At 41.5% G+C, this 26936-nt stretch overlaps 1 protein-coding gene across 1 annotated transcript in view; it reads right to left on the bottom strand.

The window, feature by feature from the left end:
- The window catches only part of LOC111870795 (Down syndrome cell adhesion molecule-like protein Dscam2), a gene marked incomplete in the record, with an annotated part of 574710 nt that overhangs the window by 268867 nt on the left and 278907 nt on the right, over positions 1 to 26936 (bottom strand). The window contains 1 exon segment of the mRNA XM_023863339.2: positions 11673 to 11737. Within this exon segment, the coding sequence (XP_023719107.1) occupies positions 11673 to 11737 (65 nt within the window).

Below are 26936 nucleotides of genomic sequence, written 5' to 3' on the forward strand. Positions count from 1 at the left end.
CGGATAGAAGTGACAAGAAGACGAGGAAGAAGACGTAAGAAGATGCTGGATGACCTTGGGGACAGAAGAGGATATTTTCATTTGAAGGAGAAAGCTCTAGATCGCATCAAGTGGAGGAACTGTTTTGGAAGAGACTGTGGACATGTCGTCTTGACAGATTACTGATGAATGAATGAATGAATGAATGTCTGCCATAGGAATGGACCCACGCATGATGATCCGAGGCTGGTTGTTAGGTTTGTGAACAAAATTCTTTTTACAGAATGAGGTTGTCAGCCTCATGTCCAATCCCCAACCTGGAGGACCAGGCTAGCTCTTACTCTGGACTCTACCTTTTCCCCTTTCCGGCATGGGTGACCGTACCTGTAGTTAAACTGCCGCCGGCATAGCTCTCCAGGTCACAGAGTCACGCAAGCCCCACCACCTCAAGGTGGAGACACTTTTCGGGGGCCAGAGGATGAATACCGAAGAGTAAAAGATGCACTCCATGAAGGAGATGTAGGGTTAAGAAAGACGTCATAATGTCGCATGTGGAGGCACAGCCTATCTTCATTCAGAAGCCATAATTTGTGAAGCTACTCAAGAACTTCCCAGCATTTTATGGGGCTCTAAATTTCATTATCGTGTTCACAAGAGCCCCCTACTGTTCCCTATCCTGAGCCTGATCAATCCAACCCCATCCTATCTAGTAATATAGTAATGTTTCAATAAAGCCTCAATTTTAATGTATAAAGTACATTTATTCCATCACAAATCCCAAATCAATAACGTTTTTCTACTCATTCATGCATTCAGAAGTGTAACGGATCAGGATGTCTCATGTATAGACATGACAAGTTTAGAACAGAAATTAATGCATAAGGTTCGACGGTGTGAACTGGAATAATGTAGCTCGAGATACTGACCAGTAGTGAGTGCCATACAGAGAGGATTATGAACCATTTAGGCTTCTTAAAAGGCATATAATTTCTTGAGTAGACGAGTGACTTTTAACTTTCCAAGAACGAATTAACTCAATGGAGATGTATCTGCCAGGCTGTGTTACAGATCCCGCCTTGAAGCTTACTGATCCTAGACGAGCGAAAGTATGAGAACAAATCCTTTGTAGTATTACGTGCTCAGTGGACACAAGTACAGAAAACAAATATTTACTGAACAGGAACTCAAACCAATGAGTCATCGACTTTAATTCACTGTCACTAATTGCTAATTCTGAGAATGTTATTAGTGGGGCGAGATTGGATTTCCTTTATGGAAGCATTGAGGCGCAGGGTTTGCAGCACACAAAGGCTGATGCCATCACGGGCTATGAACAAAACACTACTCAGGTAGAACTAGGAGCGGGGAAATGGGGTGCGCTATTCATGTCACCAACCATTGTCATATTGATGACAAGCAGGACAAAAGGCCGTCTTTCTTTAAACAGCGAGACATGTGAAGATGGTAGCTTCGCTGACTTGCTGAGAGGTCACAGGCAACGGTGGTCTGTGAGAACAAAGAAGAAACCCCAGTTCCCTTCGCCGTAACGACTCGTTTCATTTAAATAAGTTCATGACTACGTGAGGTTTGTGGTTGTCATGGGGATGTCAACACTATCCGTGGTATCAAGGTTATTGTCTTTCAGGACATGACGTCATGTAGATGGGTTAAATGTTTACAAACGTTATGGAGGAACCTCCTGCCTTCATTCTTGGGATATAAGTCGAAGGCGATTTCCTCCGAAACACTGCTAAATATCTACCAAACTACACGATGCCACATTACAGAAAACTAACTAAAGTAACTTCATGGAGCTGAGCCCTTCTTTAGAAGCCGGCAATTGTGCAGATACTCAATAACTTCTAAGCATTTTATGAAACTCGAAGGTTTATTACCGTGTTCGCAAGAGCCCTCCACTGGTACATATCCTATTTTCTACACACCTACGTCTTGGTCTTCCTAGTGGTCTTTTTCCTTCTGGCTTCCCCACCATTATACTGTACGCATTCCTGTAATGTTAAATGACTGACCAGTTTCACCTGTCTATCCTTCGGAGTACTAAACCCTCTAGCAGAGGCAAATGCACAGTACGTTTAGAGGCAACGCTGCTTATAAAATTGCAAGAGACTTCTCTACTACACTGGTCAAGGATTACATTTTCTTGAAGAACACAGTAAAATCCGTGAGATATGAGATTCTCGGGGTGGTAACTATGAAGGTCACTGTCCTCTGGAACTTGACGCCATGCAGTCTAGAAGAACTGTACCGATGTTTCGGACTTAAATACTGCCAACTTCTCCAGGGCAGAACATGGAGGCAGTACACTCTATCAAAATGCCGGAAAACTCCTACCAAACTACACGGAGTCCCATCCCAGTAGATGATAATGTTCATAGTCTACGCTATAAGAACCTCAGATCTCATACAGTCGATTTCCATATTTGTAGTCCAACAAGAATTCAGAAACAATTACCACCTCGTAGGAATTGAGGTTCTCATAGCAGTGGGATGTAATCCTGGTTTCTTGTTCCGTTTATTCTTCTACTCAGTAGATGGAGCTGACATATTCCTCCGAAAACTTAGTTTGACTTTCAACGCATTACACTCATTATATCCAGAAGATAGTACTCAGTTACCATTTCAGCAGTATGAACAGGAGTTCTTGAAGTTGATCATGGAGACATTCTTCCCCATACGCCGTCTTCCTCGCAATTACTGTCCCCAGAGACGTTCAAGAAGTCCGTGTAAGTCAGTGCAAGAAAATCCAATCACAAAACCTAAAAGCTGACACAGCGTAAATGACTGAATCTGATATGAAACCAAGGGAAAAAAAGACAACCACGACTTCACCCCGATAACTTGTATGACTACAATAGAAGTAGAAAGGAGCAACACTGTAAATGTTTATCATGTTTAACACAGAACCGGAAGGAATGTACTTCTCTATTATACAGCTTCTTCACTTATTTGAGGAGACTCAGAATTGTTTATAGCGTCGACTTACAGGATGCGAAATGGAAAGGACGCGGAAGGAAGCGGTCGTGGTAGGTACTACGCCAAAATTTCCATGGATGGAGTTAGGAATACCATGAAAATAATCAGCCTCAGGACCGTTATTTGAACGCAGAATCTCCCAAATACAAAGCAATTTGTCTCGGTGTTCAGGAGTCCCATACGCTGAGCAGTAACAAACTGAAATAGTGCTGTGCTGTGCACCGTTAGAGAAGAGAGAGCCCACTATATAAAAGACAAAGGGTAAGTAAGAATGCAACAATTGCTGTCGCCGCGTGAAGCGGGATCGTCGCGATAACAGGTGAACTGCAATCTCAGTATCAGATTAACCCACGTTCCCACACACCTAGAAGCATATAACACAGGGCAGGAGGCAAATTTGAGGTAACTAGATTGTCTTAATGAGTTGTGCCGTCGCTTTCACCTCTCTGAAAGCGATTTATGATCACTAAAAAGGGTTTGAAGCGGACACGAGATAAAATGATATTTTAGTATTTTTTACAGTCTTACAATAAATTTCACGAATGTCTGGTTGTTATATAGTCAGTAAAAGTGTATAGCACATTTATGGAACTGAAAAGCTAATCCCTCTGTGAACAAGATTTGGCTATGGGATCTATTGTGAACAAGATTAAACAATAACACATGTTCAGAACGTATTCTTCCAGGCACGAGCTTGAATTTTATATTACTAGAAGATAAGCACAAATAGTAAATATAAATATATTTTCTCTGTTATTCATCTAATCTCTTGGCTAAATTCAACTAAATAATTCTGTCGGCCCTATAACATAATGTTAAAATTACAAAATAAAATTAATACTGTGGTATATCCGTAAGCCAGGGCTGGGCGACCGAGGGGTCGGAGTTCGAGTCCCGGTAGGATCAAGAATTTTCTCTTCTACATATCGTCCAGACCGGCTCTGGGGCCCACCCAGCCTCCTATCCAATGGATACCGGGGGCTCTTTCCCAGGAGGTAAAGCGGCAGGGGCGTGAGGCTCACCACTCACCTACAGCTAGTGCCAAGATCAAGAAAATGTGGATCTATACATCCACTCCCCCATGCACCCTCATGGCGTAGTGCTTAATTAGTTAAGCACAACGAAAACTTTACCTTTCACCTTACCTATTATGTACCAAATTCTTATATCGCAAAATGTATTCCTTTAGATTTGTTGTAACCCTAAAAAGTATGCAGATCTTTCCCGCAGACACCATTCGACATAAAAAATATCAATTGAAAGTTGCTGATCCATTTTACATTCTGCGAAAGAAAAGCCAATACAGAAAAATAAGGTAAAAACAATTTTCAGATAATACGGTCAAAGAAATCCGATTTAAATGCTATTCTAAAAGCACTGTTATTGATGATGAGAGAGAATTCACGGTCTGTTGAAGCCATTGCATGCAATATCCATTACTTTGATTGGCAGTTGTTTCGCTGCTTTGTGTATTCCATTCCAATTTGCGATATGCGTGCTTTTTGACATTATGATAATCCTATATAGTAAGTATTAACATTAGAGAGTTAATTCCTGTTTACAGAAGTGTGCATGCAACGTACTCGGCATAATCGAACAGGACAACATGCAATGGCTGGGAGCCTTGCAAATTCGACCAGTATTTGGCTGTAAAGTGATTATTTAACTTGCCTCGTACTCTAAAGGCGCTCGGTTTAAATTGTAACCAAGCCTGACTGCATTAATTGAATATTTCTTCCTTTCGCTTAGCATCACGAGGTGACTACGTACTCGTATACATGGAAATGTGGGATTTTAGGTTCTCATGGCGGTGACTATGAAGACTGAGTCTTCTGGGTTGCGACGCCATACAGTTTTGAGACAGCCCGACACTTCGGAGAACATATTGCCTCCATCTTCGTGGTTGAAGAGTGAGCCAAGCAAGAAATTAGAGAAAGAAGGCAGTAAGCTAAGATTGCTGTCTAAATTTCCGCCTGCTTCTCCCGGTTTATTTCTTGGCTCAATTTTCGACCCTGAAGAAGGAAGAAATATATTCCTCCGAACTACACGGCGTTACAAATAAGAAGATCGTATAAATCATACTGTGACGATGTTTTCAAATTATGCCACGACCAATTTTCATGATTCATTTCATATTATTTATGTGTATTAGACGTCAGGTAGATTTAGCTGATGAAAAGGCAAATTTTTATGAGCCAAGAAAGCAACAAATTTCACTGCCAAGTTTTACGTTCTGACTGCTTTACTCCAAGGATCAGCCCTGTATATCAACTGGCTGGGTAGGTACCAGAGGTGGTCTTGACTTGGCGGTGAGCAGGAGACTCCCTGCACCTGTCACAAATACCCTTCCGGTTTTCCAGCCCGTAGCCAGTCACTTTTCCGTTAGACATGGCGGCTTCTCTATTATTTACATTACACATTGTATAGCTTCAATTCATTACTTATATGAGATTGAGGTTTCCTGATGTTGGAGGTGATATTCCAGTATTTGTCCGAAAAATTCGTTTACTCCTACCATCTTACAACACTAACAAGTTGACTAATTACATAATTTCGAATTAATAGCAGACGTGACACAATAACTGTTGATCGGCCATCGAGGTGCCATGTGCAGTACTCCACCTAAGATTTGAAGAAATCCTGTAATAAAATCTTTAACCTTTGCTGTAGAACTGGGCGCTAAAGCAGAGGCGAATGTAAGGGTAATATCTTAAAATATACCTTCTATCGTGATTACAACCACTCAGTTATCGGACGCTTTATGACCCGTGAAACCGGTAAATAATTAAAGGAGTAATATGTAAACAGTTTTATGATCATTTAACTTAATTCGACGCTACGTAACCTCCATAGAAGGTATGGTGTTTTAAATAATATAAGACTCCAAGATTCTAACATGTCAACAGTATGAAATAAAGTAAATACTCCTGAACGTCATAATTTAATTAAAGCCTTTCGTAACAAACGAACATGCGATATTGTGACGATAGGATATTATAGTACAGTTCACACCAGACGAAGAGCAAGTGGGTTTACAAGTACGCTCCACTGAATACGCTCCAAGCTGTCAGACGTAGCAACACCTGAAATGTAAATTAACACTCCACAGATGTGAATTATAACTGAATCCATTCAAGGGTTATAATGCTTTGGCATCGGCCTGAAAGCGAATCACATTTAGTTTTAATGAAAGGCTTAGTTTCCATCTACGTAATGGGCATTAATTAAAGCTACACACAATAAAATAAGAAAGTGCAGAATACCAAGTGCAGAAGAGTGAATGATGAGTGTTTCCACATTATAATTCCGATAATTTTATCGCGGGGCTAATATTGTCTGTAAGAACATAGTTTGAGGGTGTTTCTAACACTAAAGGAGCGGGGCACGTGGTAGCGTAGTTGGTTGAGGGACTATGCTACAAACTGGACAAGTCCCGATGAGGTCGTTGGATTTTTTCAATTGACGTAATCCTTCCAGCCGCACTATGGCCCTGGGGTCGACTCAGCCTCTAACAGAAATGATTTTTTTTCCTTGGCACTACAGCCCCAGTGGGCCTAGGCCTACCTCCATGAACTTCTCCGTTCACTTCGGTTTTTCTAGATCCTACACATTCGGTAGACTCCTTGGGCGGGTGAACAGCTGGTCGCAAGGCCTCTACCTGTACAAAAACACAGAGAAACGCACACACACAAACTAAACATCCATGCCCTGAGTGGGATTCGAACCCACGATCCCGGTTTCCAAGCGAGCGAAGACAGTACATGCCTTAGACCGCTCGGCTACCGTGACCGGCAACAGAAATAAATACCAGAAATTAATAAATTTTCTTGGGGAGTAAAGCGCGGCTGGCGCGTAAGGCTGACAACCTTACCGCCATCTTTGAGCCGACTGTCTATATAATGTGGGAGCCTAGACGTCTCACAACCCTATGGGCCTCCATCGCCTGTTACAGGGATAGCTTTACTATTTTTTAAGACTAAAGGAGTAACATGAGGATGGAATAACGATGTACATAACGAAGATCTGCATAATTTGTACTGTTCACCAAATATTATTAGGGTTAGCAAATCGAGGATATACTATATGAACGCGGTATGTAGCATGCACGGAAGAGAGAAGAAATTCGTACAGGGTGTGTTCGAAGACTCCGAAAATTTCGCTACAGATTTGAGGATAACATCGGAAAATTTCTTAAAGAAATAAAATGGGACGACCTGGACTGGATTTCTTTAGGAGAAAAAATGGGTTTCAGCTGCAGGTTCTTCTAAACGAGGTAATAAACCTTCGGGTTGCCATATCATGCTGGGAATTTGAGTAGCTGACGAACTAGCAGCATATGAAGAACTGTGCTTCGTGAAGATGACTGGCTTTTGGTTTCTGTAATAGCAGGTTAGATTGGTATATTCTTGCGCAGTTTGCAGGTATGGTCTAACTGATCATTGTTTCGATATCATAATCGCTATCCTGCACAAAATGTTTATAAACCCAAAGGTTCAAAACATATGTCAAAATCCAAAAATGAGCCAGATGCTTTCCTCTGAAATTATCCAAATCTTTATGATTAACTGAACAATTATTTCGCCAGGCATGTGAAGATCTGTCACGCCGAGATATCAGCTGAGAATGAATTACTGCGTGAGGTGGACAGACTAATGAGAATGCTCATACTTCAGGCTGTTCACTCCTTTATGAATCGGAGATACACACATAGAATTCTCATCGAGAAGTTCTTTTCATCTGATCATTAAGTTACCCTCTCTGTCAACAAATAAATGTCAGGTTTTCCTATGCAAATCTGTCCAATTACCGTCAAGTAACAGTTGGATAGAGCGAATTATTTCTGAAAATTTCCTGTACATATCTGTTTCTTTCTTTCATACACACACACACACACAAACATCCCAGAATTGCAGGAATAGCCTGCCTACGTTAGCCAAAATATTGGCTTGATCAGTAATCTGGGACGAGAACTTGATATGTTATGGTCATATTCTAATAGGACGATGTTTCTACAACACTAATATACCAAAACAAATCAAGCTGAAAATGATAAAGAGTTTAGATTACATGTAACATACCCTCGGAGTAGAAATGCCAGAGATTATAAAAGGTTCGACTAAGGAAAGTGTTGCTATGAAAAAAAGCGTTAACTATTTCAAAATATCTATGTACTATAGGGTTCTAAAATTACACCACAATGGGCTTTTGTACAGTTATATCATCACAAACGAAACTGGATTATTGTATTATATACAGTGCAGCTATTACAAATATTTCATATTAAAAAAAATTATCAATGAAAACTTACGTGTTGAAGATCGGTCAATCTACGTGTATGTTGAGGGTATGTGCGAATGTATTCATAAACTAGTCGCGAACAGTCTATGGTGGGAGGTCATCTGACTTTTGTGTTGGACGTAGAATTAACAATGTTTCATGCTAAAAACAGCATTTTTAATACCTCTTCAATTAGCTCAATGAAGTTCAACCAAGAGCTTTAGTATTAACAGTAATGAGCTAAAAAATAACCTAATTACTTAGCATTACTACTTAAGCCGAGAAACTACGAAAATAATGGGTCGGCGCGGGGGGTTATCAGCTCTTGTACAAGGGAATACCTTGACCAGTGTATCCTGAGGAATATCGGCCGAAGCGTGAAGCAGATGAACCACGTTCAGCTACACCCGAAATTAAGTTTCACGTATTCGGGTTGGGCGTGATTAACAATAATGAGTTCTGGCGTTGATGATTGTTTTTATCAGCACATCTTTACATTTCCAGTCAACTATAACAGCCCACACATTGAACTTCTTCTGGACGACGTGTTTGAGAGATGCTCTAAGAAGAATCCCTTACTGCACTGAATATACGAATGAACTCCCTTTTATAATTGCCAAGCGGACCTCATAGAGATCACCGCATCAAGGGCTTCCTTACCGCCTTCATGAATGCGCTGTCTCTCAATCTTGTCTCAATTCCGAACCGACAGTCTGGTTTCTAAGTGTTTAAAACTATCAGTTTTCGTATCCAAGGTAACCGTATTCCGCAGTCTCTCAGTGGCAACGTATTTGCCGATTCGTCTCCTAGAAACGGCTCACTTGTCACACTTCAAAGTCATTCCCCCCTATGTCTTCATAGCATCGTTCTTAATTAAGCACAAGGGGAGAAAGTTACATTACTTTTACAAAGGCGTAAATTTTCAAGCGAAGAAAGCACGTGATTGGTGAAACACGGAGAGTCGCTTGCCGTGAGAGAGGGTCGGCAAAGGCATGTAGAGGCAAAGTCACTGTGACCTTCCCAAAGCAACAGTTTTAGTGTATTAAATATCCGCATGGCAGACGGTTATTCAGCCGGTGAAGAAAATACCTGCTTTTATATGACCCGAAATTTCATTAAGTTCAGTGCTTCCAGTCTTCTCATTACACTGCTGAATGCAGTTTACATGTTTACACTGTTCCCCTCGCTTCATCATTTTTCGTCGGTTACTCGAAGAAATTCTATTTATATTCTGTTCATGCACAAAATTTCGCAAAACGCTCTTTGATTCCTTATTTATGAATCATCCAGATTCGTGGGGAAATATTAACTTCATCTTATCCCTTTACTTTCTACACTAGTATATGAATGAGAACATTTGGACCGAAGAGAGATGAAGTGACAGGAGGTTGGAGAAAACTGCATAATGAGGAGCTTCACAGCTTCCAAGTGTAATTAGAATGATGAAGTGAATGAGGATGAGGTGGGCAGGGCATGTAAAACGAATGGGGGAGAAGAGGAATGCATATAGGATACTGGTGAGAAAGCCAGAAGGAAAGGGACTACTAGGAAGACCAAAGCGTAGGTGGGTGGATAATATTAAAGTACATATAGGAGAGACAGTATGAGGTGGTATGGACTGGATTGATATGCCTGGGGATAGGGACCAGTGGAGGGCTCTTGTAAACCAGGTAATGAACCGCTGGGTTCCATAACAATTTTGGAGAATTCTTGATTGACTGAATACTAACGACTTACGAAGACGGGTTCAGATCCAGTTAGTTAGTTAGCTAGATAGTTCGATAGTTAATACCCGAAGTTCACCTTTAACTGGATTTGTGAGACAAACCTACCTCAGAAAGTTTCAGCAAAAGGTTTTGCAACCTTTATTTGAATGTTTGGCTTTTGGATATATCTTCAATACAAAATAAAAGGGGGAGTTATTTCTTTATCTGTTGACATAGTATTCTAGAATTCTGTTTTTCAGTTCTAAGCTCTGTGTTGGAGCAGGAGGAACTATTCAAAAGAGCTGAAATGTTCTTTCTCAGTGTACATAGCTCCTCATTCATCATTAAGAGGAATTAAAACTTTTCTTTCATATAATGTTAGCAAAAGGACATTTTCTGTATTTAAACATTACTTTCGTATGCTTTGAACTCCCCGGTGTCTTTGGAATCATGTCACGAAGTTAAAACAGTCATTCTACCTCAAATGGTATTTGAGTTCTTGCCTTTTACATCCTGTTATATTTCATAAATGTTTTTATACGTTTCTATAATTTTAAATAAAGCATCTAAAGCATTTGTTTGATGTAGTTTCCTCCAAAATTAGAGAGAACAGATTTTTAAACTTTTTATTCAAGAGTCTTTCCATTTATAATTACTTATGAATTATTAAAAATAACGACATATTCGGAGTTTATGCCAGTGTGCCACTGACTGCATGTAAAAGAGATTCAAGTAAACTATAAATGTAATTAGACTCATCCAATATCAGAGTACATTTACATACAGTCACAAAGGAGCTTCCTTTTCTTCAATAATTAACAAAGCAATTATTTTGAATAATAATTATTAATATAATTATATATTAATTATGATTATGGATCTTAGAGAGATAGGATGGGATGGTACTGATTGGATTGATCTGGCTCCAGATAGGGACAGTGGAGGGCTCTTGGGAACACGATAATGAACCTTAGGGTTCTATAAAATGCTTGGAAATTTTTGAGTAGATGCAGAATTGGCGGCTCCTGCAGAAGGGCTCAGCTCCATGAGTAAGTATTATTTTCAACAGAATTATCTTAATAAATGTCTTNTGCTGAGGTTAAGAATGGCGGAGCTACACCTCCTCTCTTAAATACGTCTTCATGGCGTCATGTGTAATTAAATATAGCGATAAATGCAGAGGGAGCTCCAGGTACCTTTGTATGAAGAACTGTGGAAAGCTTNACAATGTAGTCTCTTCATACCCTCATTTAGACTGTATTTCGGAAGATGCTTTTCCAAATTTGAACGTTTCAGTATGATTGATGATGCTGCACGGCACTAAGCGTTCTTCATATACAAATCATTACAGGACTGACATTTCAACGGTTCATTTGTTCATTGGAGAGATTTTTTGCACAATGTNGCCGTATATCTGCACGTCCATAACAATGGAATTGAAATGTCGCAATCATTCACGCGTTCTTCATATACAAATCATTACAGGACTGAAATTTCAACGGTTCATTTGTTCATTGGAGAGATTTTTTGCACAATGTACAAGAAAGGGGCGCATACAGGAATGATCATATCTACTCGTGCCAACGAGTAATCCTGAGGACCTTAATCTGGCAGGAAGCGCTGTAGAAATGCGAAGAAACCCATGCCTTTAAGATATCTAATTAGTACAAAATTATACGACAGAGCTTACTGTGTAATACAGACAATTCTACTCACCAAGAAAAAGCAGGTTGCCTAGTACTGCCAACCAAAGCTGTAATGACTTCATCGGTACACCGTTCCTGTTAACACAAATCACAACTTTATTAATGAAAAGAAAACATTTATATTTAATAACAAACACTCCACTTACTGGAACTGCAGACTGTAGGGAACAATCACACGCATTGTGACTTGGATCAACACTGACTATTCATTCTTGTCGCTAACTGTTCCACAGTTTACTTGGACGATGTTGACAGGCGTGGGAGTGGCTTTCGAAGTAATTAGAGTAAAACAGGGAACGGAAGAGAAGTAGACATTTCAGATTTAGAACAGGGATGTCCAAATGACAATTTTATGTAGCCTTCAAGACACCAAAAGCTTTATTTTTTGTCTAATCAGTGACACTGCCACTGCAGTTACAGGAATCCGCTTGGAAAACTGGTCGAGGGACGGGCTATTCTGACAGACATTTCACTGTATTTCACAAGCCTCCAGGTAAATGCGAGGGAATCCATGTTAAAGTAAACCACCATAGTCCGCCTTTCTAACTCCAAGGGAACGTTGCCGGCAGAGCCGATCTCCATAAGCAAGGCGCAGCCAAATCTCCGCACTTTAAACGTCATCAGCTTACTTCCATCATGCATAGCCCTATTAGACACTGAGTACTAGGGAACCGAACACAAACTGAGCTCCCCATGAGGTACACAGGTAAAGTTGTCCCTGTGCTTAACTAGTTAAGCACTACGCCATGAAGGCGTATGGGGACTTGGATGTATAGATCCCATTTTCTTGACCTCGGTACTAGCTGGAGGTGAGGGGCCAGCTTCACGCCCCGGCCGCTTTACCCCCGGGAAAGAAATCTGGTGGACCTCAGAGTCTAGACGACTTGGAGAAAAGAACATTCTTGACACTACAGGGATTCGAACTCCGACCTCTCGGTCATGCAGCCCGTAGCCAGCAGCTATACCGACTACGCTACCTCGGTTCCTAGCTGAACTCCCCATAAAAATATTCTCTGACCTCTCGGTCATGCAGCCCGTAGCCAGCCGCTATACCGCTATACCTCGGCTCCTAGCTGAACTCCCCATAAAAATATGAATATACATTTAATAAAACAAAAGATATACAGCATGTCTTACAGTATAAACTGTAGAAATAAAATAATGTAAAATTATCTCTGAAATAAATTAATTAATAACTACGCCCTGAAGATGAATTGGGGAGTGGAGGTATAGCTCCTAATTTTATACTTGGCACTAGACGGATGTGAGTGGTCCGCTTCATGCACCGGCCGCTTTACCCCCGAAAAACCTGCCTCCGGTACACATTGGATAGGGGATTGGCTGGACCCCACAGACCGCCTGGACCCTATGGAGAAGAGAAAAAAATCTCTTGGCCCTGGCGGGGATCGAACCCCGGTTCATCAGACATCCATAGTCTAGGCAGTAATTAGTGTACTTTTCATGAAGCAAGTCTTAAAATAAATTACAAGTCATTTTTCGAAAAGAGAATGGGGTTCAGAAAAGTGGGGTCCTTATCCGTAATTAGGGCTTTAGTTACAGAAATTTGTGGCCTTTCAATTTCTTTAACAGAATACAATTATGGGAGAGCGCGACCCGAATACTGAATGGAGTTACAACAGCGCAGATCTACAATTTTTCTGAGTTAAGCGACGAGCCAAAATTGAATTAATTGTACAATCATGAGATCGTGACTCTATAACTTAGTCTGCGTTCTACAGCCAGTTCTGTGGTTAAAAGGTTAACTATATTAATTATTAGTGACAAGACTTGCACCCGAACATGAACCTTTACAATAAAACGCACGTGCAGGAGTGGAGAGTGATCTGACAGTCAGTACGGAACAACATACCTCGATTTGAATTTAATAACAGTCACCATGAACCTGGGTAGCTCAGCAGGAATACAGACGGGCTACGAGCTTGACAGCCTGGGTTCAATTCCCGGAAGGGGTAGGGGAATTTTCTCTATTTCACAGGGTCTAGGCCGGCTCTGGAGACCACTTTCCTCCTATTCAACAGGTACCCGGGGGATTTATTCTAGGGTAAAGCAGCGGTGGCGTGAAGCTGACCACTCCGCCTCCATTAGTGCCGAGGTCTAGAACGTTAGATCTATACCTACACTTCACCCACACGTCAAATTCCTTATAATTATAATAATACTTGAAATGTTCTATATTCTGGGATATAATGCCGTTACAATTAAATAGACGTTTCGTAGGAAACGCAGGCAGTCACTGGACGTGAAGTATGCAGTAAAAAAATCATTGATTCCCACGTTTTCAAGCTGGTTTCTTGCTTGGTTTAGTATTCTACCCTGAAGACTGAGGCGACATATTCATTTGAAACGTCGATTGACTTTCAACGGACTCCACGGCGACGTACGCCAGAAGATAGAAATATTTACAACTTCCGCTGTGAGAACCTCAAATCCTATATGGGACTACTGGTTTCGACACCTTTAACAACTACACGTCTCTCCTTATTCCTTTCTGACAAACTACTCAGTTTGTACTCTACAAACAAAGAGAATCCAGCACGTCAGAACATGTGTAACAAAGACCAAAACCAATAACTGTCAGAATAACATGGAAAAAGTTGAAATATACCTTGCGGTTTTGAGGTTAGGGCAATATTTATTTAACGAGATGAAAGACAGAATTCAAGGAACTTAAAATATTGGGTCTGAAGACGATATAGACAAGATTTCAGCATGAGACACAGACAGTTATGGAAAAAGGGAATACTAGCAATACTGGTAATTCTTGCACTGATCCATCCCCCCAAAACTTTCATTCAATATTTAACCGTCCGTTCACTCCAGGGTCACCAATCTATCATTCACTACTTCGTCAATTTATTTAGCCTTCATTCACCTCATGGACCATCCATCCAGGCCTGTCCACATATTGATCTTTCACTCTCTTGCTCATCCACTGGCCCATCTACTCAATCACTGTATCCTCATATTCCATTCGTTTCAGTTTGAGTTGGATTCGAAACCACGATCCCAACGTTTGAGGGATGGAAGGCAATTCATACCTTAGACCGGGCGGCCACTGTGATTGGTCATTGCATAATACATCCTTTAAATATCAGATATCCTACTCACTTTATTTGCTTGGTATATGATTTATGTTTGTAATGGTCTGTTACCAGTTACCTCACATCCTAAACTGTGGAAAATCAGGATTTGTTCGATTATGGTATTCTGAATTTAAACTTATTAAACAACAAACTGTGCTATGCCTATGTGCAATGTCAAAGTTGTCGTTTAGTGTGTCTAGCATTGTGTGTAACGAATGTCGACCTCAAACCCATTGATTACCTAGGCATCCATTCTTTGATCAGTGTCGTCCAGGAATTTTAGTGATCCAGTCCAACAGTCACTTATGCAGATGAACCTTTCTTGAGAAGTTATCAATTGTACAGCTACTCAAGAATTTCCCACCATTTCATGGAACCCGAAGGTTCATTACCGTGTTCACAAGAGCCCTCCACTGATCTCTATCCTGGGCCAGATCGATGCAATCCATACCATCCTATCCTATCTCTCTAACATTCATTTTAATATTGTCTACCACCTACGCCTTGGTCTTCCCAGTGGTCTCCGTCCTTCCTTCTTTCCCACCAATATCCTACATGCATTTCTCCTCTCTCCCCTTCGTGCTACATACCCTGCACACCTCATCCTCTTTGACTTGATCATTCATTCATCAGTAATCTGCCAGACGACAGGTAAACATCCTCTTCAAAAAGAGTTCCTCCACTTGATGCGATGTCCAGCTTTCTCCTTCAAATAAAAATATCCTCTTCTGTCCCCAAAGTCATCCAGCATCTTCTTACGTCTTCTTCCTCGTCTTCTGGTCACTTCTATCCGCCCCTCCAGTTTATTTTGTCTCCAGAGAAAGCATCTCGCATACATGGTAACTCTGTTTTTGGAAAGAGACTATCCAATAAAAGTTATAATGTGGTAGTTTTTCCACTTGCTTTCCACATCGCACTTGATCATTCTACATATACTTGGAGAAGCATACAAGTTATGAAGCTCCTCACTGTGCAGTTTTCTCAAGCCTCCCTTCACTTCATCCAGTCGAACAGTTTAAGTAAAAATATATGGGCTGTAAACAAATCCAATGAAGCATGTGTATGTCCTCTTTGTATGAAAATTGTACATAATGTCTTTGTATCACAATTAGTAAAAACTGAATATCATTACTACGATGTTTATATATGGAACACGTCGTACTATAATGCAATTTGGCATCACCGCAGAGAGTATGCTATGACACGGAAGTTTTGCGCTTAGCTGGTAACCCGGTTGGTTGTTAAGCACCGACCATATTAAAGGCGTCACCGCCTCTTATATACTGTGATGCTGTAACAGCACTTAATGATGGTGGCTGTGCTTGCACCCACACTCAGTGATTATAACGTGTAATGCATACGTACATTCAGTTGCAAAACGAAATTCCCTAACAATAAGAGAGTAACAGGTGAGAACACTGTGCCTTAAAAAATAAGCATATTTCGTCACTCAAAGCTATCAGAGGGAGCAAGTAATTTCCGCCGTGAAGTCGCGACAGAGTATTAGGGAGAAACTGGTATCGCATCTCTTGCAGACTGTTTCATAACAACGATCTTTGTCTTCGAATGTCTGTAATAGTTGTAACCGAAACGTCTGTTTCCACTTCCTCGTTATTTTTCGTTAATCCCCCGATGAGGTTGATTTCTTTCAATTTACCTAACCCTTCCAGCCGCACTATGGTCCTAAGGTCGACTCAGCCTTTAATAGGAATGAGTACCAGGAATCATCCTGGTACCTATACCCCCAAAAACATTCCTGGTACTCATTTCTGTTAAAGGCTGAGTCGACTCCAGGGCCATAATGCGGCTCGAAGGATTAAGTCAATTGAAAAAAATCCAACTCATCGGGACTCGATCCCGCGATCTTCCGGCTTGTAGCATAATGTCTCAGCCAACTGCGCTACTGCGTGGCCCCAGTACAGGTTGTATAAAATATTTTGGGGTTATGAATAACAACCAGCAAAAATTACACAATTCACTACACAGTCCATTGCCATCATCACTGGAATTCGGGTCCCTAAACTCTCATGACCCAGCTTCGTCCCAATGCATCACATTCCTCTGTCTTCCTTAGGATTCTCTCTTAATTTCTTATACAAATATTCAGTCTTCCATATAAATTTTAGAACTTAACCTTTCCTCCGACATCCGCATCTATTTTGTGACATTTGATTTTCTTCATGACGATATGTCGCTGGTGATCACACTTCGTACTGCAAAGTAATGATAAATAAAGTTAATTTGCACAGTTTTCAATCTTCCACAGATTCGAAGATCGGTATAACCGCTCATAAAACTGCCACAGTTCTTCAAACAATATTCCTTTCCCAGCTAAATTCTGACACAGAATATTGCGTGGCATGTAACCTGTTGCTAGGTAATGAAAGATCCCCGGTACCCATTGTATAGGAGAGTGGGTGGACCCCAGAGCCGGTGTGGACGTTTGGAGAAGAGAAAACTCCTCACGATACCGGGACTCGAACTCCGAACCCTAGGTCGTCCAGCCCGTAGCCAGTCGCTATACAGACTACGCTATCCCAGCTCCTAGCCCACTGAGTAGAAAGTGAAATTTAGAAATCGGTGGAATGGAGGTTCTAGCGAACTCACTGGCAGCCCAATCACAACGGTACGCCACCCGCACGACGGATCCCATGGAATGCTGTTCCATTTGCTGTCAATACGAAGCGTTCCCGGAGGAACGTGACCGCTACCGACTGTCATGTCAGACATACGTCACGATTCACTTGAGAGAAAGGAATGTCACACAACCAAGGAAGTATGTGGGTACTGGTTGAAATAATTTTCCGTGGAAATGAAATGAAGGTGAAATAAAGTAACATATTTTACAGTGCCGAAGAATTTTTCTTGGGCGAAATACAGATTTTGTTATATCTACCCGATATATTTATTTATTTGGTCAGGTATGTAGATCAGCAGCAATAATAAAACGAGACAATACGGATCAAATTCATACCAGATAATTTACATTATACGTACATTTTTATTAACGCCAGTATTTCAAGTTACTTTTTATAGTTACTACATCTGTAGGCTGTTCTTGGTCGGTTGCGGTACCCGAGCGGTCTGGGGCATGTGCTGTTTTTGCTTGCTCGGATGCACAAGCACAAGGCATGGACGTTTCGTGTGTGTATGCGTTTATTCTGCGTTTAGATAGAGGCCTTGCGACGAACTGAACACCCGTCCAAGGAGTCCTACCGTCTATAAAAATGATCAATGAAACTGAGAAATCAGCCCTATGCTCCGAAGTGGGAGCGAGAGAAAAAAATATATATTTACATGAGTGCGCAGAAAAGAATGAAGGCTTTCCCGCAAATAGACATCACTCAGAATAAATATAACATAATTATGATGGATATTGTCCACTGTCTGATTTTGTATTTCCATTTGTACGAACGACATTTCAGTAAATGACTTTATTATCGCACTACTGAGACTAATAATTTATGTGCCAGTACAATGACAGGAAGTCACCTGGACACGAAACCTGTCGATACAAATACGGAAAGGCCGTGAATATTTATATACAACATAGACTCGGCAAGTAATGCGTACTATCCATCATGTTAAGACGTAATGACTCAGTCAAACATGCTGAGTCACGAGAGTGGTTAGAGAAACAGGCAATGCCCTCGCACGTGTCACTAAGTATCTCAACTTCTGGAAATCTCTTCACGACTATAGTCAGCGTGTAGAATACTGAGACACACTGTAAGAATTGCAAGATGATACGGCACGAGAACTCTTAGGGCGGCCACACACCAAGTGCGTCAAGACAAGCATCAAGACACGGAACAAAAAACGGCAGTCTTGCTTCATTCGTGATTCGTCAGTATGAAACTGACGTCAGCATCATGACTCTGAAGGTGTGCGGCGGTTTTCACAATCTCGTTCTTTTCAACCATGCTCCTTTTTTTGCGTCATGTCGGAGACATCGTGTCTTGACTGTTATATGTCTTGATGCATGCTGGTGTGCAGCCTACCTTAGGAAGGAGGGACGTCTTGCATTTGGAGATTTCAAAATAAAACACCAATGACGGAGAATAATCACGTTTCTACTGATTTATTCCTCCAGGATGCAATATCCAATTGCTTTTAGAGAAAATAATTATTTCTGTATATGTTATATGTTGCGCAAGAGAGATGGGGAAGAGAGAAGGATATTGGTTCCACCACTGGAATAGACAGTCATGAGATAAATTTGTCTGAAACCAGAATTTTCCAAGTTCTCTTTCAGTCTTTCTCAGAAGACAATTTCTGTGCGACATGACTTTATTTTACGTTTCGGCTCGGACCTTTGGTGCGTCTAATTGAACGAGTAAAAATAAATAATTAAGGAAAAGTTCTTTTTATGAAATCTGTCTTTGTGTCGTTGTAAGAGAGAATTAATCCACAGCCCCAAATTGCCTGTAAGCGGTATCTCTCTCTCTGTTCTTCTTCTTCTGGCTCTCTTTTCATTTACAATAGCCTTGTTGTAAATTAGTCCATGTTGCAAATGTAGTGTTCCCCTTAATTATGAGACAAAATTTGGTATTTATAGCAGGCCGTGTGATGAATTTCAAGTGCTCTATGGCGAAATTTCAGTTAAGGCCTTCCTTCTCCGTTTTGTCTATAAAGGCTTATATAGTACGCGTGCATTTTTATGAAATTACCTAACATTACTTGGCGCATAAATGGAACACGGAACAAAAATAGTTGAAAGTATTTTTCTCCTGCACTTTATTATGCACTGATTAAGAGACGAATACTACTACTACTACTACTAATACCACCACTACTACTACTACCACTACTACTGCTGCTGCTACTGCTACTACTACTACTACTAATACTACCACCACTACTACTACTACTACTACTGCTGCTGCTACTGCTGCTACTACTACTACTACTACTAATACTAATACTACCACCACCACCACCAATAAAAATAATAATAATAATAATAATAATAATAATAATAATTTCTAACCTACAACAGCCACAGTAACATAGGAACCCGCAGTATTCCTAGTAATCATTACAACCATGTAACCAATGACATCCAATGTTCACCCATCTCTCAAGTTCATGTGATCGCCATGTCATTATTACTGAGTGCAATAATTAAAAGTAAGCATTACTCCGTGGTTCGCAGTGGCACAATATTCATATAAAATTTCGTGACAATCGAAAGTTAACAAGGGGGACAAGCAGACGGCATGACGGTATGCGACTGCTTTTTCTTTACGGTGATGACGAGACTACAGAAGATGTTCTTGTTTTCATTCTCGTGCGTGAACCACTAAAGATTATTTTTGACAATGGCATGATAATGTAATGGAATTTCCAAAGGACACAGCCTACCGCTTCGAGCTGCATTTCGATGTAGCGTTATCCACAGGCCTGAAGCGACTCCAAGTGTTATAAAGTAAAGAAACTTTCACGTGGAAAGTATTTATCAGCCCCACAGCAACACAGTGCCACTGGCGACAATTTTGGTGAAGACAATCATCCTCTGCCTAACAATGAAGCGAGCAATTCTGAACGTCTTTTAACAACTTCCCATTCAAGTTCAGCGTTAGCATTATCTATTATGGGAACGGATAATATGATATGTTGCCAAAACAGGAGGAGAGATATGAAGCCTAATTCAGACTGTGTTGATCAGGCAATGAAGTTAAATAGAGGAGGAGAGAAGACCACGCAACAAAACATCTTCTTCAGCCAGACCAGGCATTGAGTCTCAGATTCAAAATAATCATGAAATTGAACACTGCCGTCTTCTGGGATGTGGTACCGTGTAGATATTGTGTTGACCGACATTCCTCCGGCATTCTTCATAGTCAACGCCGTGAAAACCTCAAATCTTACATAATCTTAAAGATTTATTATTCCGTATCAGCTCTCAAAGAATTGCACTGTGTACTTCTAAACTTATCCAAGAGTGGTATTTTTTTCCTTGGCACTACAGCCCCAGTGGGCCTAGGCCTACCTCCATGAACTTCTCCGTTCACTTCGGTTTTTCTACATATTACACATTCGGTAAGACTCCTTGGGTGGGTGATCAGCTCGTCGCAAGGCCTCTACCTCTATACAAACACAAAAAATCGCACACACACAAACTAAACATCCATGCCCTGAGTGGGATTCCAACCCACGATCCCGGTTTCCAAGAGAGCGAAGACAATACATGCCTTAGACCGCTCGGCTACCGTGACCGGCAGGAGTGGTATAAGCGTAATAATTACGTATTGTGTATCCCAATATATGAGTTTTTTTACAGAACATTACAAGGAGTGAGTAAAGACAGGAAGTGTGAGACGGGTTTCAAAGGAACCGTTGATAGAGAGCAGGAGTCGTGCAAAAATCTGAAAACAAAATTGTGATAAAGTTAGTGCAAATACGCAGAGAGAGATTAGCTAAGACTGTCCTAGCCCTCTCAGGAACAATGGTGACGGTACATCTATATACTCTTTCTCTCTCTCGCTCTACAGCCCTTTGTTGGGCCTTGGCCGGATTTTCAGTTTCTTAATTCTATATGTAGTCGGTCACGATAGCAGAGCGGTCTAAGGCATGTACTGTCTTCGCTCGCTCGGAAACCAGGATCGTGGATTCAAATCCCACTCAGGGCATGGATGTTTAGTTTGTGTGTGTACGTTTTTCTGTGTTTGTGTATAGGTAGAGGCCTTGCGACGAGCTGATCACCCGCCCAAGGAGTCCTACCGAACGTGTAAGATCTACAAAAACCGAAGTGAACAGAGAAGTTTATGGAGGTAGACCTAGGCCCACTGGTGCTGTAGTGCCAAGGGGAAAAAAAAATCTATATGCAGTCGGTAGGACTCCTTGGACGGGAGATCAGCCAGTCGCAAAGCCGCTACCTACACAGACAACAACACAAACACAGAATAAACGCAGAAAGACATCCATGCCTAGAGTGGGTTTCGAACCCACGACCCCAGTGTTCGAGCGGGCGAAGGCGATTAATGCCTTAGACCGCGTGGCCACTGTGATCGGCACGTCTCTATACTACCCACTTTAACAAGAAAAAACTCAACATCTTTCCACAGAGCGTATTTCTGTGCTTCTCGTTATTCTCAAAATGAAGAACTTTAATTGGCTGGCTTCTTTAACCTAGAAGACATGTGTTTCCTTGGACCCAGATATTTAATTTATATGTACTATTTAGATAGACTACCCATGACAGCGGCCGCGCGACCATCTTCGCTCACTCGAACATTGGGTTCGTGGGTTCGAATACCACTCAAGGCATGGATGTCTGCAATGTGTGCATTTATTTTGTGTTTATGTTGTTCTGTGTGTAGGCAGAGACCTTGTGATGGGCTGATCCCCCGTCCAAGGAGTTCTAGCAGCTGTTTATAGGACCAAGAAACTAAAAAACAGTGTCAAGGTTTAACAAAGGGAGCCATAATAATACATTTATATAGATTTCATACATCAAAGGGTTAAAATAGGTGTTTGAGGAGCGAAAACATTTACAATGTCCAAATAAAATATGAATTGACCAATGGCTATTCCGAAGATCCATGGGGAAAAAAAATATTATTGAACTTTTAACAGTAAGAACTGAGCGGAGGCCCTGAGGACAGGCTACATCGACTGCTTTTTGGAACAGGAGCGCGAATCAAGGGGATTAACACTGCACTTCTTGAAACTGACACCTAGCCCTGTTCTGGAAGTGCTTAGCCCAGCCCCAGGAGCAAGACTCCCGCAACTACTGTACACTGGCGGGGCAGCATATGTTATGTTGTAAGCAATCAATCAGGCCTAACAGACATATTTTTGCTTCAGCAACCGACACAAGGTTCTGACTATCGTGAGGGGCTTGTTCTGCTGATGACGCGATGATAATTAACATCTCACCCTCACAGGCTCGTTAATGACCGCAATGCGCGTAGCGGGAATATGGCGGCCGTGTATCTATCGAGGTTCGTGATTTATTGCCTGTTTAACATCCATTAGAATCAACGGTAAACAAAATTACACAGCAAGTTGAACTGCGCGGCCAGCACAGTGACAGCTCCACCAAACAGGTTTGCCACTCGCACTGCAGATGCCGTTGTACGGCTCGGTAAACTGCTGTTCCACGACGCTACATCAAGTGATGAGATCATGTAGCATCAAGTGAGATATGGGAGACGAGTATGAATATGATGAGATGGGCAGGGGATGTAACACGAATGGTGTAGAAGAGGAATGCACATAGGATTTTGGTGTAAAATCGAGAACAACTAGAAAGACCTAGATGTAGGCAGGTGGATAATATTAAAATAGATTATTGAGAGATAGGATGGGGTGGTATGTTTTGGACTGATCTGACTCGGGATATGGACCACCGGAGGACTCTTGTGAACACGGTAATGAATCTTCGTGTTCCATAAAATGTTGTGAAGTTCTTGAGAAGCTGCGTGACTGGAGGCTTCTCAAGAAGGGCTGGACTCCATGGAATTAGTTAGTTATGAATATGAGTGTCGGAGTGTTGGATGGGAGGACACGAGCATGGGCGCTTTTGAAGTACCATCCCTGTGAGTCACGGAGATGCTGAAGAAAACCAAGCCAGACAGATTCCATGGCAAAATAACAGGTTACCGCTTAGCCTACCAGATCTTCAGCAGTAATACTTCTCACTGTTACAAGATGCGTCACGTACCTCATGAGGCAGTTCGTACAACAACTGATTAAGTGCCAAAATAGAAAAAAACTACCAATTTATTTTTCATTTTGAAGTCTTCTGAACCATTACATTATGCAGCCTGAAAGGTGATTACAACTTCTACCCTGAAGTTGGAGGCAGAATGCTCCTCTGAAAGTTGGTAGTCATCTACCAGACTATACGGTGTCATAACACAGAACACGACAATAAGAATATTCACTAAGTGATATTTTTAAATATCAGCTGATGGTGCATTATAATTCTTTTACTCAAATATTATTGGGGTTATTAAGTTAGGGAAGATGCGCTGGGCGGGATGTGTAGCACGGAAAGGTATGTGAGTTACTTTGCGAGTTGGGCCGCGAGATAACTCAAGCGGTTAGTCGCTGGCTTCCCACCGCTGCGGCCCGGATTCGATCCCGGGTCTGGTCAAGTTGGATTTGTGGTGGACAAAGTGGCGCTGGGGTAGGTTTTCTCCTAGTACTTCGGTTTCCCCTGCCAATCTTCATTCCACCAACTGCTCCACAATCACCCTCACCCATCATCTGGGGCTGGTACAATAGGCCAGAAGTGGCCGCAGTACAAGGGACTTAGTCCCACCCCACTAGCAATAAAAAACACTTTGAGAGTTTCTAGTCACAAAGACTCTGATGTACGCACAGATGTGAGACATATTTGTCGATATTCTTAATTAAGCCTACCCCGTGGAGAATCAGTGGAAGTGGATGTATAGGTCCACGGATTCCAAAACTGGACTCTAGAAAAAGGTAAATTAACCTCCGGAGGAGCGTCCCTTACACATCTGACAGATGCTGGCTGAGATGCTGCACAGAAAAATCTTCACCCTTTGCCGAGCCCCGATTGTTATAACACTTGTGCTCTACTTTTCGATAGATATTAAGTAACATAAAATAATACTACATCTCTTTATAGCCTATACAGATAGCAAACCTGAAGTCCTGACGCGTTTTTCTTCGGAAGAAAAATGTGGGGAGTAAATGTACAGAAACACTCATAAAATTTAGGTTTATGTGTGGACACACAAAGATATATGTGCTCCGCTCAGCCAATTAAACCATCCCGTGTTGTGAGTTAAGGGGTGTGGTAAGTAAAGGGGCGTTCACAAGAGATCCATTCGTCTCTCCCCCATGCGGTTTAACGTTCTCGGCTTTTAGCGGGGTTCAGAATCGCCTTCCTTCACTTGAATCCAACCTCGCGGCACTTTCAACATGCCTCGTAAAAATGATAACGTATATTCCAAAGCATCATCCATATTCTATAGACCTATCTCTGTGGGGGGAAAAAACAGACCGCAAACACAACATTTTGCATAGTCGAGAAGGAGGTATTCATAAGAGGCAGAAACATGCTCTTCCTCCTTCTTCACGATAATTATTTTACTTACTTACTTACTTATGGAGCTGAGACCTTCTTGAGGAGAAGCCAAATCTGCAGCTACTCAAGAATTTCCCTGCATTTTATGGAATCCGAAGGTTCATTACCGTGTTAACAAGAGCCCTCCACTGGTCCCTATCCCGAGCCAGATCAATCCAATCCATACCATCTCATCCTATCTATCTAAGATCCATTTTAATATTATCCACCCACATACTCCTTGGTCTTCCCAGTGGTCTCTTTCCTTCTGGCTTTCCCACCAATATCCTATATGCATTCTTCGTATCCCCCACTCGTGCTACATTCCCTGCCCACCTCATCCTCCTTGAAGGATAATTATTTTATGTATAGTAATTTGCGAGTGTTATAAGACACTTCGTTTGCGAGTAATTACACTTAATTATTTTCAGGATAAGTAAATACTTATTCTCAATTGTCCTTATAACGAAAGGCCTACTTAATATTATGGGATTTCTGGACCGTTCTGTTTGAACACTAGGCATTCCTCTTTACCACAAACCAATTCTTTGCTAGTTTCTTCCACAACAAAATATTTCTTTATGCAAAGGGACTATTGAGCGTGCGACAATGAGTGCTTAGCTGAGTGAATGGGTAAACTGAGCTCATCTTGAGATCCTAATAGTCGCTCAACCAGTAAAAATGTCCCCGACTGTTATGGAAAACGAGTCAGCTGCTCAGTTTCTCTCAAGACGTGACAAGTGTCCGGTAAGTTGCATTCACACCCCATACCTTTTGCATATAAGGCACCTACGCGGTAGCGTAGTTAGTTGAGGCACTATGCTACAAGCCAGAAAGTCTCGGGTTCGATTCCCGATGAGGTCATTGCATTTTTCAATTTACAAAATTCTTCCAATTGCATTATGGCCCTGGTGTCGACTCAGCCTCTAACAGAAAATAGTACCTTGAATCTTCCTGTGAGATTAAAGGGTGGCCGGCGCGTAAGGCTGACAACCTCACCGTCATCTGCGAGCCCATTTTCTAGAAAATGGTGGGAGCCTCGATGTCTCACGAACCTATGGGCCTCCACGGCGTGAAGCTGACCACTCACCTCCAACCAGTGCCGAGGTCAAGAAAATGTGGACCTATATCCACTCCCCCATACGCCTGCATGGCATAGTGTTTAATTAGTTAAGCATGGGGACAACTTTCTTTTATCTACGCCTAGGACGTTTCAGTGATCTCTTCCATTAACGTTTCGCGTCTAATATTGTGTATGTATTTCTCTAATAGTAACACGCACGTTATATTTCTTGCTAATCACGTCTTCCACGAATGACTCAGGTCTTCCGTATTATGAATGTTTCTTTTTCACAAATACCTTTCTCCTTCAGGCTATATTTCTCAAACAGTCTTCTTGGTTGAAAGCTGTGAAAACAAATTCAAAGATATATCCAAGTATTCCAAACAAAGCGAAGCTTTTACAGCGATATACTCGTACGTATATGTGAAAATTTTAGTATCTTCCTGTAACCATTTTCGTGACAAAATCCTTTGACATTTTCTTTCATTTTTTGCATGCTTGTGGTTGAACTGAAAGTGCAATCGCCGTGGACGAAGCATCGAGCAGAAAGCGTCGTCATACTGAAGCAACCGGAGAGCGTGGAGNGAGCGATATACTCGTACGTATATGTGAAAATTTCAGTATCTTCCTGTAACCATTTTCGTGACAAAATCCTTTGACTTTTCTTTCATTTTTTGCATGCTTGTGGTTGAACTCAAAGTGCAATCGCCGTGGACGAAGCGTCGAGCAGAAAGCGTCGTCATACTGAAGCAACCGGAGAGCGTGGAGCAGCACGTGCTGAGGATAGAAACGACAAAGGAAGGAGGGAAGTAGGCAGTAAGAAGAGTTACGTTAAAACTTTATATACGAAGAGGAATTGAGACAGAATCAGTTAGACGGAGACGCTGAACCATGGCAAACTATGAAGAACCAAAATCAAACCCAACATCAGCTAAAATATTCCCTTCCCCCGCGTTCCCTACATCCACACTCAAAAGCCCTCCAAATCCAGTACTGCCAATACCACTTCCCCATACCATTATAGTGGGGTTGCCATGTTAAGTTAAAAGTAAACCCCCTCCC

This window comes from Cryptotermes secundus, unplaced genomic scaffold, assembly GCF_002891405.2.
Source record: "Cryptotermes secundus unplaced genomic scaffold, Csec_1.0 scaffold499, whole genome shotgun sequence".
Lineage (NCBI taxonomy): Eukaryota > Metazoa > Arthropoda > Insecta > Blattodea > Kalotermitidae > Cryptotermes > Cryptotermes secundus.